This window comes from Sceloporus occidentalis, unplaced genomic scaffold, assembly GCF_023333645.1.
Source record: "Sceloporus occidentalis isolate IW3139 unplaced genomic scaffold, rSceOcc1.0.p SCAF_3, whole genome shotgun sequence".
Lineage (NCBI taxonomy): Eukaryota > Metazoa > Chordata > Lepidosauria > Squamata > Phrynosomatidae > Sceloporus > Sceloporus occidentalis.
In genome coordinates this window covers 137,525,752-137,540,040 of record NW_028316983.1, presented here as the reverse complement: position 1 = coordinate 137,540,040, position 14,289 = coordinate 137,525,752, and the positions used below count along the sequence as shown (strand labels likewise).

Below are 14,289 nucleotides of genomic sequence, written 5' to 3'. Positions count from 1 at the left end.
CATATGTATATAAGTCTCACTGAGTTTGAAAAGATTTGCTTCCAACAGGGAATGTAATGTAAGTTATCAGCAGCTGTTTCATCTGCTGCAGCAGAAGGAGAGGTGAGCCAGAAATGTCCACTTCGTTATTTCAGTTAAGACTACTCTCCATCTGGTTCCTCTTCTCCTCAAACTCCCAGACGGAAACATGTATGTACTGTGATGGAGAATGACTGCTTGAATTTGCCTCATTTCTTCTGTACCATTCCCTCCCACCTTTATATAGTGTCTGTCAGATTTTAAGACTGTAGGCAGAGCACTTTGTTCTTTTAATCTTTGTACAGCACCTAGAAGAGTTTAGGTCTTTTAAAAATAAAGTTTTCTTATGCTAGTAGACTAAAACTATTTTGCCATGGCTCTCTATATCAGGGGTAGGCAACCTGCGGCCCGCGGGCCAGATGCGGCCCGGCGAGGCCTTGGGACCGGCCCCCGCCCGGTCCTGCCGCCAATTGCCGCCGGGGCCTTTGGGGGGCAATTGTCTATAGAAGCCTCAGAAACATGCATTTATATTAACATTTTTTAAAAAATCTGCAAATTTTTTCACGTGTCCTCCATTTTTTTTTAAAAAAAGTGTCTTCCATTTGAAAATTTTGTCCTACATTTGTCCTGGTTTATTTATATATTTAATTATTTATTTTTTGGCTTCGGCCCCCCCAGTTGTCTGAGGGACAGCAACCTGGCCCCCGGCTCAAAAAGGTTGCCTACCCCTGCTCTATATCAACTGTTAGCAAATGTCAAGATGCAGGCCTCAAAAACAAATTGTAGCTCTTTTAAAATGTATGTGAAACGGTTACAGAATAAACTGAAGAATTACTGGTATGATTTGCGGATGGTTCTGACGCAATCCACTAAATGTTTGTTGAATAAAATGGATAAACTCTATAGATTACAGAAAGCAATAACTAAACTCTTTCTTCTATTAACTCCAGATTTCATTATGAGAACCAAGGTATTTGATTATTTGATGATATGGCATTAGAGTTTTTATCAAAAATGTAAATAACAATCTTCCAGAGGAACCAGGAATATTTGACTGTGCTGCATTGTGTGTCTTACTCTGTTGAGGAACATTTGAACTCTTCAGGCGAGTATCTCATAGCCTTCTAACATCAAAAAATCCCTGCACAGCAAACATTTAAATTCCAATTCCATTGCTTCAAAACATTTACATTTTCTATGTTTAGTTCTTCTTTTTCTTGCTGTAATGAGGAAATATTTCTTCCATCCATAATGTCATAGATCAGCCAGAGTTTCATTATGGCTGATCTTAAGACACAAGTTTTGAGAAGCATTACATTTCAAAGAACCCTTTCCCATAAGAATCAAGTGCATTCTTATCTTTAAACAACTACAGTTCAACAAAACACCTACAGAAACTTACCATTGACAAAGCTGTTAATTAACCATGAGTACCAGCTAATAAAAAAGGAAAAATGCTATTGTTAATTTAAGAACAGAATATTTAACAAGGAAAATTTTATTCCTCCCCCTATAAAAATAGTATGTCCCCTCCCCACTGTGTGCTTTAAAGTATTTAACATTCAACAGGCATGGAAGGCTAATGGGTGCAGTACTGCCAGACAAATTATAGTATTTGGGATATGCAGTGAGAAGCACTGTTATAGTCTCCCTTCCTTTAGGCATTTACAGCAATTATACCGTAAAAAAATAGTAAAATAAGCTAAGGAAAGGAAAAGAAGAGAAAAATAAAATAATGAATACAAATTTACATCTATTAATATGACAGTAATCTTATACATCATAGTTAAAGTTAAGAGAAGAGAGAGTGGAATACTGAATTCAAAGGAACAGTTGCTATAGTCACTGGGGGAAGTCTCTCTCTCTCTCTCTCTCTATATATATATATATATAAAATATAGATTTATTTCTAGCCCGCCCAATCACGGAGAATCTGGGCAGGTTACAACAATAAAACACACCAAGTTACAGTAAGATTAGGAAAAATAAAAAATAAAAATAAAACCCTAAACCTACCCCCCCATACCCAACATTAAAACAGAATTAAACAATAATGATATAGCATTAAAAACATTCAATTAAAAATGGACATAAAAATAGGCAGGGAAGAACAGGCAGATGAGGGGACAAATATCTCTATATCTGGGGAGGGTAACTAAGTTGGAAAGGCCTGCCAGAAGAGATCCGTCTTAAGTGCTTTCTTAAAAGCTATCAGAGTGGGAATGTGACGGATCTCCTCCGGCAGGTCGTTCCATAGTTTTGGAGCAGTAATAGAAAAGGCCCTCTGGGAAACTGATGTTAGCCTAGATTTTTTTGGCTGTAGTAGATTTCTTCCAGAGGACCTTAGTGTGCGGGACAGACAATAGGGAAGAAGGTGTTCCCTCAAGTATTCTGGGCCCAAGCCATGTAGGGCTTTAAAGGTAATCACCAACACCTTGTACTTTGCCCGGAAACTAATAGGCAGCCAGTGCAGGGACTTCAAGACTGGTGTTATATGGTCATTCCTAGAAGTTCTCATGATCAATCTGGCTGCCATATTTTGTACCAACTGAAGTTTCCGAACTTGGCACAAGGGTAGCCCCTATAGAACAGGGGCTCTGGGAATCTTGGAGGGCCACACACGTGGAACACTTTTTGGTTCCCAAATATGCCACTAAAGGGTACAGGAAGCAATTCATCACATTCTGGACCCTCCTGGGCCATTTTCTTCTTTCCAAAAGGAATTAACATTTCCTATTGGAAAAAATGCCTCTACTAAAACAAGGGGGGGAAACATGGAAAATTTGGTACCCACATTGCTTTGGTGGCATTTTGGAGTGACAATCAAACTATCCATGAATCTCCAAGATTTTTGTCTTGGTTAGTCACTGCTAGATCAATTTCATGAAGCTGGAATTTTCAACCACAGTGTACAGCCATTATGACTTATTTACGCTGAACTGTATTTTATTTTTAAAATACCCTTTCTCCAAGTTTGGAGAGATTCTTTTGGAGCGCTTTGCAATTTCTTTCTGATCTAATTACCCTAAATAAATTGATGTTGTCAGCAAACACCTCATTGATCCAACCAAATGTATACTTCAGATTTTTAAAAAAACATTCAAAGCATCTTACCTTTTGTATTTGATATTAAGCAGTGAATAAACTGCGCCTCCAATACACAATGGGTACAACAAATATGACAAGTATTTCATGGCCTAAGAAAGAAAAATAAAAGTTTAAGCCTTTACCACCCCTACTCAAGTAACCATATCTGGATCTCACTTTTCCTTCATTGTGATCAAGGTAAAGTACATGGATTTTCTCCCTATTATCTTTATAACATCCACATCACAGAGATTTGTGACTAAACCAAACCTACCCACATTTACAGCTACAGATCCTATTCAACTGATGTTATTCAGACAACAACTTACATCCCTTCTGGTTTGGGTAGAAAAAGCTACTCAGGGGAAATCAAGACCATTCTAGCTAGCATTGTCACTTTTGGAGTTCAGGTTGGATGTTGCTGGGGAGAGAGGACTAAGCTTTGTGTTGCTTGGCTCAAGCCTGCAATCAGCACTATCGCAAGAACCCAACACTCGACTACAGTTAATAATCAACAGTCAATTAACCATCCAGATTCAAATTTCCTGTTTGGGGCAAGATGGCGGAGGACATATTTTAAATACTGTTTTTAATCTGTGTTTTTAACTTTGTTTTATTCTGCATCCTCTTTTTACTGGCGTTGGTCTATGACCGTAATAATACTTGGGGGGGGGGGGGGAATCTGAGTTTGGGATCTGTGTTAGAAATAGATCAATTGTACTTTGCTGTTTCTGTGTGGGCAGTGATGGCAATTTGGTACAGGGATCAATGTTTGACCCCATAATCCCTCCCCCTGCAACAGGCTGCACCCAAAGGCAAAGCTGGCAGTAATTGTTGGTTTTTAGTTACAGCTGTTTGCTGCTGATTTTTACAGCTTTGGGAGAAGGGTTATTTATTTTTTGCTACTCCTAATAGACTCTAGAAGTGACATTTTTCTATTAGGAATGAGGATGACAGAAACATCTGATGCCCTGCCATTTCCCCACCCTTGCATTAAGCTTTTCTTAAATAACATCTGTGTTTGCATTACTTTCAACATCCACACATTTATAAGCACTTATCTCAAGTACTTCCATTTATTCCAGTATGTCTGTTCTAAAGAGATACTCTAGAGTTTTTTGTGGGTTTTTCAGGTGATGTGGCCATGTTCTAGAAGACTATTTCTGACATTTCCCCATTATCTGTGGCTGACATCTTCAAAGAAGATTCAGAGATGCTCTAGAGTTTTCTTGTGGGGGCTCACCTACAGGTTTCTATCTTGAATCAATTATTTAACTCCAGATACTAATCCACTGGGAGAGATATGGACTATGATGCTATGGATACACCAACTGCATTGGCAGTTGAATTGACCTGCAATCCCTATTTTAAACTCTGTTTAAAAAGTCCTCATGCTAGTATTTTATTAGGGAACTTCACAACAATTAACCAGTCAAAACAATAAACAGGTTTTGCAGTTAATATCTACTTTAAAGATTACTTTACAGATTTATCCTACCTGGGTATCATACTCCTCAGTTCTCTTTTCTGACTCTGTAAATGCACCAAACTGCAGGAAATACAAGAACAGAAGTCAAGAGGACTATATATACATATTGAAACAGTTTCAAGGGAACATAGTTTAGCTTTCAGAAATAAGATATATTATTTGGAAATCAAAGTACTGTCTATCCGATTCATCTGTGAGCCTGTAAGTTGCCCAAGTATGTATTTTCAAAAGGGAAGGGGGAGATGATGGGACTCTAGGAACAGCTGTCATAGTTGCACAGGGCAGAGGGAGATATGAAAAGGAGAAGCAGTGATCCATGGAGACATGGATCACAATAGTGTTGGTTGCCCCCAAACCGTCTTCCAGTTCAATTAATCTGGATAGTTATTGTGTCAGTCCTTGGGTTTAAAGTGAATGATAAATCAACTGCCATTTAAGATGTGATTCTGGATGAGCATGCCAACCTGGTCTGATTTTGGAGTTCAGGTTGGATGTTGCTGGGGAGAGAAGGACTAAGCTTTCTCAAGCTTTGTCCATGGGAGTGTGTGCGCAGACAAGAGCTGGTGGCAGGGAGGTGGAGTTGCAGTGGTCTATTGGCATTCCATTACCAGGCACCCTACCTTGCAGTCTGCTAGGTTTGAGTGTTTGTATATGTTCTTGAAGTGGATGCCTAGAACAGATTAGGGAATCTGTACCACCCACATCACTGCTTAGCAGACCTTCTTCTTAAACTAGCTGGAATCTTTAAGATTCTATTTTTGTAAAACATACTGGAGTGTGTGTTGGCCTCTCAGCTCCAGAGTTTTCTGGCTGATTTAGTGCTGTTGCTCAGCTTTTATTATTTTTTTAAAAAGCTGATAAGAGGTTTAATTACAGACTTCACACATCACATACTGTTTTGTCCCAAGAGCAATGCTATGGACTTTGGGTGTAGTAAGGCCTCTGGCTCTTGGGATCACAGCCAGAACAAAAGACTTGTCCACAAATTTCTTAAGTTTCCAAAGTTTTACTGGTTATAAACACAAATAACATGAAACTGATTTCTTCTTTCTCAATAGTCCTTCCTAAATACCTTGCTCTCTTCTTGATGGATTCTATCTTTCTTCTTCTGAGGACTATCTTTCTTCTTTTGTGGACTTATCTTTTTGTCAAAGGAAAATACTCTCTCCAGGTCTGACTTGGCTGAAATCTTACTACACACTGAAACTAACTAGAGGGAGACAATATAAGACCCTGGGATTTCCCACAATCCTTGTCTTTCTTAAAGCTATAGATCTGTATTTCCCCTCTTAAACTAATACATAGAAAACCTAATATAATCTTAACTAAATATATGTCTCAAGAGCATCAAAGATGCTCTGGAGGCATGACACATACCCTTTGATCCTTAGCAGTACACACTATAAATGGAGCTACTCAAGAAGATAACAGGTGGTTGAATGGAGTGAGAGATGACTCAGGGAGTGGGGTGGGAGAAAAAAATAAAGTGTTACCTTAAAAGTTGGCATCAGGCCATTCCAGTCAATTGTCATTTTCAATGCTTTCTTCGCTTTCCAAAGCTGGAAGGCAAAATAGAGCAAACACATCTTGTTTTATAATTTGACCTCGCAACAATTTGGCAACAAAATGTTGGTAATAACAATTTCAGAAATGAGAGAGTAGCAAGCCCTGCATTCCTATGGAAAGACATTTCAATTATAATTCTCACTTGGAGCAAATAAGTATGAAAAGAGTATCAGTTCTTATGATGTCTGACTAATGAAATGAATGAAATCATATTCTGGAATGAGCAGTTAATTATCTTTAAACAAACTGATAACAAAATGTTGCAGTATACCTGCAGATCAGAAATTCTCCAATTCAGGACTCTGGCTGGCATGGAGCAAGTGGTTGAAACCATTTTATTGGCTCTCATTAGAAGATTTCTTTAAAAAGTTGTGTATCTTTTAATTTATAATTTTGAGGTAACTATAGTTTTGCATATCTGGAGTCCCCTGAATATTTAGAAACAATACTATGAATATAACTATATAACGATGACTGAGTTATGCTGAAATTATGAATACAGTGATCTTACAGGTAGAATTTAATAGGCCAGTTTCACATCTGTCTTCATATTGCCTCCTTTTCCTTTAACAAGTGACCAATTTAATATGTAAACAGGACACAGTACTGTAGCTGACTCTGAGCCCAAAATGTAGTGAACTTGAACAAAAAAAGCCACTGAAATTGAAACCAGTGAGTTCTGTCTCATACAAGTAAGTCAGTTTCAGCAGAGAGGTGAAAACCTCATAAAAATAGCATGCGAATCAGCCTTCATGAAAGTTAATGCTATACTCAACTGTGTTTATGCTGCAGTTCTACTGGAACACAGAAAAATGCAATATTCAGCACAAAGAGGGATGATGTCAATTAAAAAATAAGATTGTTTCTAGACTTTTTTGTGGGGTGTAAAGATATGCTGAGAGGGCATGCGCAACAGGCGATGCAAACTCCAGTGGTCAGAGCAAGGTGGTTTATTGAAAGAAAGGTGGGTTTTTTTTTGAGATTTCAAAAGAAACTAACAAATTAGTGAAAAAAGAAACACGAAGTAATAAAAATAACGAGCAGAGAAATAAAGAATCAAAACTAAAACTGAAATGGGAAAGAAGGAGTCAATGGTTTGAACGGAAAAGAACTTGGAATGCCTTCCTCTGAAACTGGAGCGAATGGAATAACCATAACAATTTGTGGGTTGCTCTTATGCACCATCCAGAAATTAGCAAAAGAATTTATGCAAAATAAGAGAATAGGAAATTTTGCTACACTAAGCTCTTCATGGTATAGAATTTCATTTTTTTTAGTGCAAAGTGAATATAGTCCACACTACAACATCAATTAGGAGGAATAGTTTTTAATTAGTTTTTCAGTTAACGTCTGTCACCATCAGTTCAACCTTCAAACTGATTGAAAACACAAATCACTTGGAATTAAGTCGGCTTTGACCTGTTAAAGTAAATTGGATTAAGTCAATTTAAATCCACACATTCTTGATAAGCTGCTTTTGGAACTGGGCTGCCTGAGTGTGTACATAGGAAACATGGATATGTGGCAACTCACCTCAATCACTGCCCCAACACCAGCTGGAATCAGCACCAACATGCTTGTTTGCTCATCCAAGAGGAAAAGAAATATGATCACAGTACTAAAGCATCGCCAAAGCACTGTGTAAAAGGAATTCACATTAGTGCATTGCAAGTTTTACAAAAATGTAGTTTCACAGTTTGGAAAACTCTATACCAAAGTGTTCTCCAATACATTTAAGCTATAACAGTTAGGGTGCTACATGTCAAAGAAGCACCCATGAAATATTTTAGTCATTCAATTCAGATTGACTGTCTAACAGATGGTTAGGAAGTCTGTGCTCTTTGAGAATCATAGAATCATAGAATCGTAGAGTTGGAAGAGACCACAAGGGCCATCCAGTCCAAGTTACTGGACTCCAGTTCCTAAAGCCCTATCCAGCCTGGATGATGGCAGAGTATATTGGAAACAGCTGTTCAGCTGGAGGGCAACATGTTTCCCACCTGTGATCTAGCATTTTGGTACAATGCAGAAATTAGCAATGAAGTCTATGAGGATTTGGAGCCAGTTCCCATATTAAATCAAAGTAGTCTTTCCCACATTTCAAATAAATAAATAAATAAATAAATCCTTTATTTATATCCCACTTTTTGTTAAAACAATCAAAGCGGCATACAACATTAAAATGATACAACAATATATACTATCTCCTCTCCTTATAAGGGATTAAACAGTTTGAACAATTACAATTACAAACAATAAAATCTAAAAACAATAATACAATAAAGGTGGGCAGAATCATCATATATATATATATATATATATATATATATATATGTATATGGGAGGATCTTTACGTGGCCGGGTGCTATTCCGGGAAGGCCTGCTGGAAGAGAAACGTCTTGACAGCTTTCTTAAAGCTATCTAGGTTGGTAATTTGATGGATCTTGTCCAGCAGGCCATTCCTTAAGGTGGGAGCAACTGTGGAGAAAGTCCTCTGGGAGGTCGCAGTCAATCTGATCTTTACAGACTGCAACTGGTTCCTCCCAGAGGATCTGAGTGCACTGGGCGGATTGTACGGAAGAAGGCAATTCCTTAAATAGGTTGGGCCCAAGCTATGAAGGGCTTTAGAGGTAATGACTAACACCTTGTACTGTTAGCAGAGGCAAAATATAAGTGGCACCCTTTGCTTCTTTATCTCAGAAAGCATTTAAAGAGGGTAAGAGTAAGAAAGTTTCACCACATAATATCTAGGATGGCCTACGTTGGCCAAGGTGGCCTCTTCAAGATTTCCCCCCTTCATGCTTGGAACTGAGAGGCTACAGAAAATAATACAGCTCAATCCAGTCCCTTCTCAACATTGCTATGTAGTACCGCAAGTACTCAAATATTAGTTGACCGCACGAATAAGTCGAGGGCAACTTCTGAGGCCAAAATTAGGGATTTTGATATGACTCATAGATAAATCAAGGGTAAAACTCTCAGTACCCTTACTCCTCCTCCTTTGCAGCCTGGCTGTCCCCTTGGGAGACAGCCAGGCTAGGGAGGAAACTTGAGGCATGAGCGCCCCCCCCCGCCCCCTATAGCCTAGCTACCCAGGTTTTTTGGGTCAACTTTTTTTTAAAAGATATCCAAGTTATACACGAGTATACACAATATGTAATTTTGGAATGATACTGAGGACACAGAAGAAGGATTAAAATTATGACCCTCACACTGAAGATAGATCATAGTTTTGAATGCCAGTTAAAATTCACCATGGATACCCACATCCCCGCAAACGTATTACATCAAGTGAAGACTTACATATACAAAATTAACCATCAAAAAAACCAAAGCTTAGAATCTTCATGCCCCCCTCCCAATATATTTTATTACCACTTAACATGGAGAAAAGTAGTAACTTGTTGAATAAAAGTGCGAAGTACATGAATTTATAAATGCACCCCTTCACACTTAATACCTTAAGTTGACTGGGGAGGTTCTGCTTTGTGTGTTTTGTTTGGGAAGGTGTGAATGTTGCAAGTCCATAGCAGGGTCCTCTCAGTAATGGTGATTTGTCTGTTAGGAACATTTTTTGACTGAAGGAGCTCTTGAGGGTAACTGCCCAGCCATGCAAGTATCAGTTCAGAGCATGGTCAGGTGGATTCTGGAGACCATGGGATCTAGCAAAGCAGATCACTTTGGATGTAAGTGGGTCCTTCTAAAAACTCCTTGTCACAAAAGACTGCAGCTGAAGTATGACAAGCAAGATCCATAAGTATACAAGGTGGTCATTTTAAGACAGTCTTGCTCTGTCAAGCTTTTAATTGGAATGTTATTTTATTTGGAATGTTATTTAGTTGCTTTTCTCTCCTTGTTACTGGTGTTGTGATTTTATTAGCTGAGTTTATTTACAACTTGGATGACTGCAATTTTGCTGGCAGAAACTACCTTGGGCATTGGTAGCAACATGAAGACATAAAAAAAGAGGTCAAAAATGTATTCATACCTGCTTTTGTGGACATGCCAATCATGCTCTTCTTTTTTTTCCAGAAGCTGATATCATTTTTGAATGCAAGGAAATCAAAGAGAAGCTGCAAATACAAAACACCACCACACCATTAGTCCAAAACTGCCAGCAAAAGGGAACAATATACAGTAATTAAGAATTCTACAGTTAGCACAGCCCAGCATATAAGTCTACTATAGTTGCTAGGAGATAAGATTACTACAGCTATGTTTGTGGCCTTTCATTTGCCTGTAAACGGAACACCTTTGTTTCTTGTGCAAATGTCATGTCCGACTATGAGAACTGCATGCATTGCAAAACTTTTCTACCAGGAATTGTAAGAGCAATTCATGGTGGCAATTTAGCATGTATTTCAAATGTAGCACAAATATGCTATCAGAATTCTCTAGCACACACCATTGTTACTCTTCTAAATAACATTTGCAGGTTCGGCTATTTATGTAGAAATCTGTATCCACAATCTGAGTGACAAATTTTAACAAAACAAAAAGAGTATCTCATGATTAAACTATGCTCTACCTTCCCCTTAATACTACTGCCTGGTTGATCATCACTTAAGGCAAGTCCTGGTTTACATGATTGTGCATGACACATAGTAAAGCTTCAAGCTATGTAAGTGGAAATTTTACAAAAGCAAAAGGTATTGTCACTGTTACTCACAAGAATGGTGCAAGTTCAGTAATTCATACTACTGGAGACATGGATGTTTTTTTTCCTGAGCTTAATTCTACTACATTTTTATCTACTCCATAAAGAATCCCTTGCAGTTGCAGCTCACTTGTGGATGGAAGAGATTTTAAAACTTATTAAATCTATCATAAATGGAAAAGTTCTATTGCCAGATAGTTTCCCTATCAAATGCAATAAAATATACTCAGACCTACTGGTTCCCAGTTTTTCCTCTTTATACCAAATTGATATTTAATCAGGATAAAGCTTTTATCTCTGCTATTCCTTAAACCAGGTAAAGATCACAGTAATGTGCAAATTATGCATCCATTTTTTAAAAATTAAATATTAGATGCAATATTGACATACAGGTTATACGATGTAGTTACATTTTAATCTAGTCAGCCCATGTAGGTTTAATTTGTCATAGACAGAGAATTGATACTTTAATACTCGTTGCAAATGTGATTGTTTTAAATATCAGAAAATCTGACCATGATGTCATTATTTAACTTGAGGTTGCAAAGGTTTTTGACAAACAGCTGCCAAGAAATCTGTTTTTCCATCAGAATTTCTGAAATGGATTCAGATTTTCTACCTCTCACCTAGGTTGGGAGTGTTAACAAATAGGATCTGTTCCAATTTTTTTAACCTAGAGAGTGCTCATGACAGGGTCATTCTTTTCCTCCTTTGGGATATTACTCAAATGTTCAGATTAAATCTGTTTGCATTGGTTGCTGAAATATCTCTTGATTTGGTTAGATAGGCATCACTTAAATTAAGCATTGGGGATGTTAATAAATTTAAGAATAATGTACAAGAGATATGACATGTTTTCAAGGGATCCCACGATACATTCCTTCAGGTTTATTTTCAGAAAATTAATACTGTACATAGGAAATATATATGCCGATCTTTGCTGTCCTATTTTTTTCCTCTCAAAATGACTCAACTGTTATAATTGGGAGGTAAACTTAATCCAGATTTGACTTTATATCATAAGGTGTATCTCCTGACTTTTACAAATGACTGGCAAGCACAGCCCAGTGTAGAAACTCCTTGTCAGACCATCTTAAAATAACTTCTTTGGACTGCCTTAGGTTCTATTCTTTTAAGGAAAAGGGGGATAGCAATTCATGTAAATCCTATTGACAGTAGCATGGCATAAAATTTGTTGTCGATTGCAATTTAATCCATGCAGTCATGCTAAATTAACTCTATGGGATAATCCTAAATTGAAGAATGGAAGATAATCCTTTTTATGGAAGAAATGAGTTGACTGATTTATACTGATTGAATATAATTTTATTTATACTGATGGATTGAGTTATACTTTGGATCAATTAATAGGACAAGATCAAGAATTGTCCATTTCAGTATTACAGTATGGTCGCCTTGGTCGATGATCTCCGTCTGGGCATTGACAGGGGAAGCGTGTCCCTGTTAGTGCTCTTGGACATCTCAGCGGCTTTCGATACCATAGACCATGGTATCCTTCTGGAGCGCCTGGCAGAGGTGGGAATCGGGGGCACTGCGCTCCAGTGGTTCCGATCTTACCTCTCTGGGAGGTTCCAGATGGAGCAGCTGGGAGACGTGCGCTCCGATAAGAGGGCCCTTATATCTGGGGTCCCTCAAGGAACCATTCTGTCTCCCATGCTTTTTAACATTTACATGAAACCGCTGGGAGAGATCATTCGGAGACATGGGGCGCGGGGTTATCAGTACGCTGATGACACCCAAATAGTCTTCTCTATGTCTCCGACTGATGCAGTGACTGGGGATGGCATCTCTCCTCTCGTGGCCTGTCTGGAGTGGGTAATGGGCTGGATGAGGGAAAATAGACTCAGCCTGAATCCAGAGAAAACGGAGGTGCTTGTGATAGGTTCCCCTGGCCCGGGGATGGCGGTGATTCCACCAGTCCTGAACGGGATCACGCTTCCTGTGAAGGACTCTGTACGCAGTCTGGGGGTGCTCCTTGACTCGTCGCTCCACCTTACATAACAGGTGGATGCGACGGTCAAGAGTACCTGTTACCAGCTTCGGCTGATACGCCAGCTGCGTCCCTACCTGGGCCAGAGGGACCTTGAAACTGTAGTACATGCTCTGGTAACCTCTCGCTTGGACTTCTGCAATGCGCTCTACATGGGGCAACCCTTGTACCATACCCGGAAGCTACAATTAGTACAGAATATGGCAGCCAGATACATCCAGAGCCAGTCCTATAACACCAGTGCTTAAAGAACTGCACTGGCTGCCTATTCGCTTCCGGGCGCAATACAAGGTGTTGGTTATTACCTATAAAGCCCTAAATGGCTTGGGCCCAGGATACCTCGAGGACCGCCTCTCCCCATACAAACCGCCCCGTACCCTCAGAAGATCTGGGCAGCAGCTATTGAGGGTTCCAGGGGCCAGATTAGTCTCCACGTCCAGGAGATCTTTCACCATCTCGGCCCCGACCCTCTGGAATTCTCTGCCCAACGAGCTCCACGTCAGCAGTGGCAAGCTGGCCAGAATTGTTTTAATTGTTTTTAATTCTATCTGTATCTGTTTGTGTATTTGTAACTTGGTATTTTTAAGATGTTGTACACCGCCCTGATTATATAAAAGGGCGGTATATAAATAAAATTTTTATTATTATTTATTATTTATTTATTTACAGTCTACTTTGTCAATATTAGTTATCTTGGGTGTGCTATGGCAATATTTGCAACTCTGACATTTTTAATTTTCTATATATGAATAATCAGCTCTGCGTCTGTTAGAGCCAGCTATGCTGGAAGCATTAATTATATCCTTAGAGACACTGAAACCAACAAGTCTAATTTATAAATATTTGTTTGCAATAGTTGTATTAAATTTGCAGTTAATGAAATTAGAACTCAGTGGAATACAGAGGCAGATTATCCTGTACGAATCAATACTGAAACAAAATGCCATAGGTTCAATATTTAAATTTTCTTTATAATTAAAACTATGTTCAGATCAGTAAAACTTGAGGTTTGCAGTATAATGGACATCATAATACCTCTTTAGAAAGGAACTGTATACTTCAACTGAATGTTGGTAATGTAATGAAGCTAACATAACACTCCCTTCTGTCATGATATTAGTGGCTCCCCTTTTTGCTGGATGTATTACAACATATCTATTTTGTACCAAAAATATTTGGGCATTTTAAAAATTACATTCTTGCAATGTGGAAATTAACTATTGGGTCAACATGTTTGCATCACGTTTGCCTTCATTGTTGCTAAAAGACATATATGCAAAGGATGGAAAGATAAATATTCTTTGTCTGTTCAACTGTCAGATGATCTCACTGTTTCATCTGCTAGGATGTATTTTAGAGATACATCTTCAAGAAAATCTGTTTTTGAAAATATATTCAAATACAAATGTTTTTGCTAGCACATGTTAGCTTCCTATATACTCCCATGCACTTTTCTCTTCT

The 14,289-nt window shown here is 38.5% G+C and overlaps 1 protein-coding gene across 1 annotated transcript in view; it reads right to left on the bottom strand.

Moving 5' to 3' along the window:
- The window catches only part of LOC149316861 (lipid scramblase CLPTM1L), a 32,769-nt gene that overhangs the window by 6,852 nt on the left and 11,628 nt on the right, over positions 1-14,289 (bottom strand). The window contains exons 8-13 of the mRNA XM_089516404.1: positions 10,149-10,233; positions 7,694-7,797; positions 6,088-6,153; positions 4,604-4,654; positions 3,133-3,215; positions 1,421-1,455 (exon numbers count right to left, since the gene is read on the bottom strand). Coding sequence (XP_089372530.1) covers positions 1,421-1,455; positions 3,133-3,215; positions 4,604-4,654; positions 6,088-6,153; positions 7,694-7,797; positions 10,149-10,233 — 424 coding nt within the window. The remainder of the gene's footprint in view (positions 1-1,420; positions 1,456-3,132; positions 3,216-4,603; positions 4,655-6,087; positions 6,154-7,693; positions 7,798-10,148; positions 10,234-14,289) is intronic.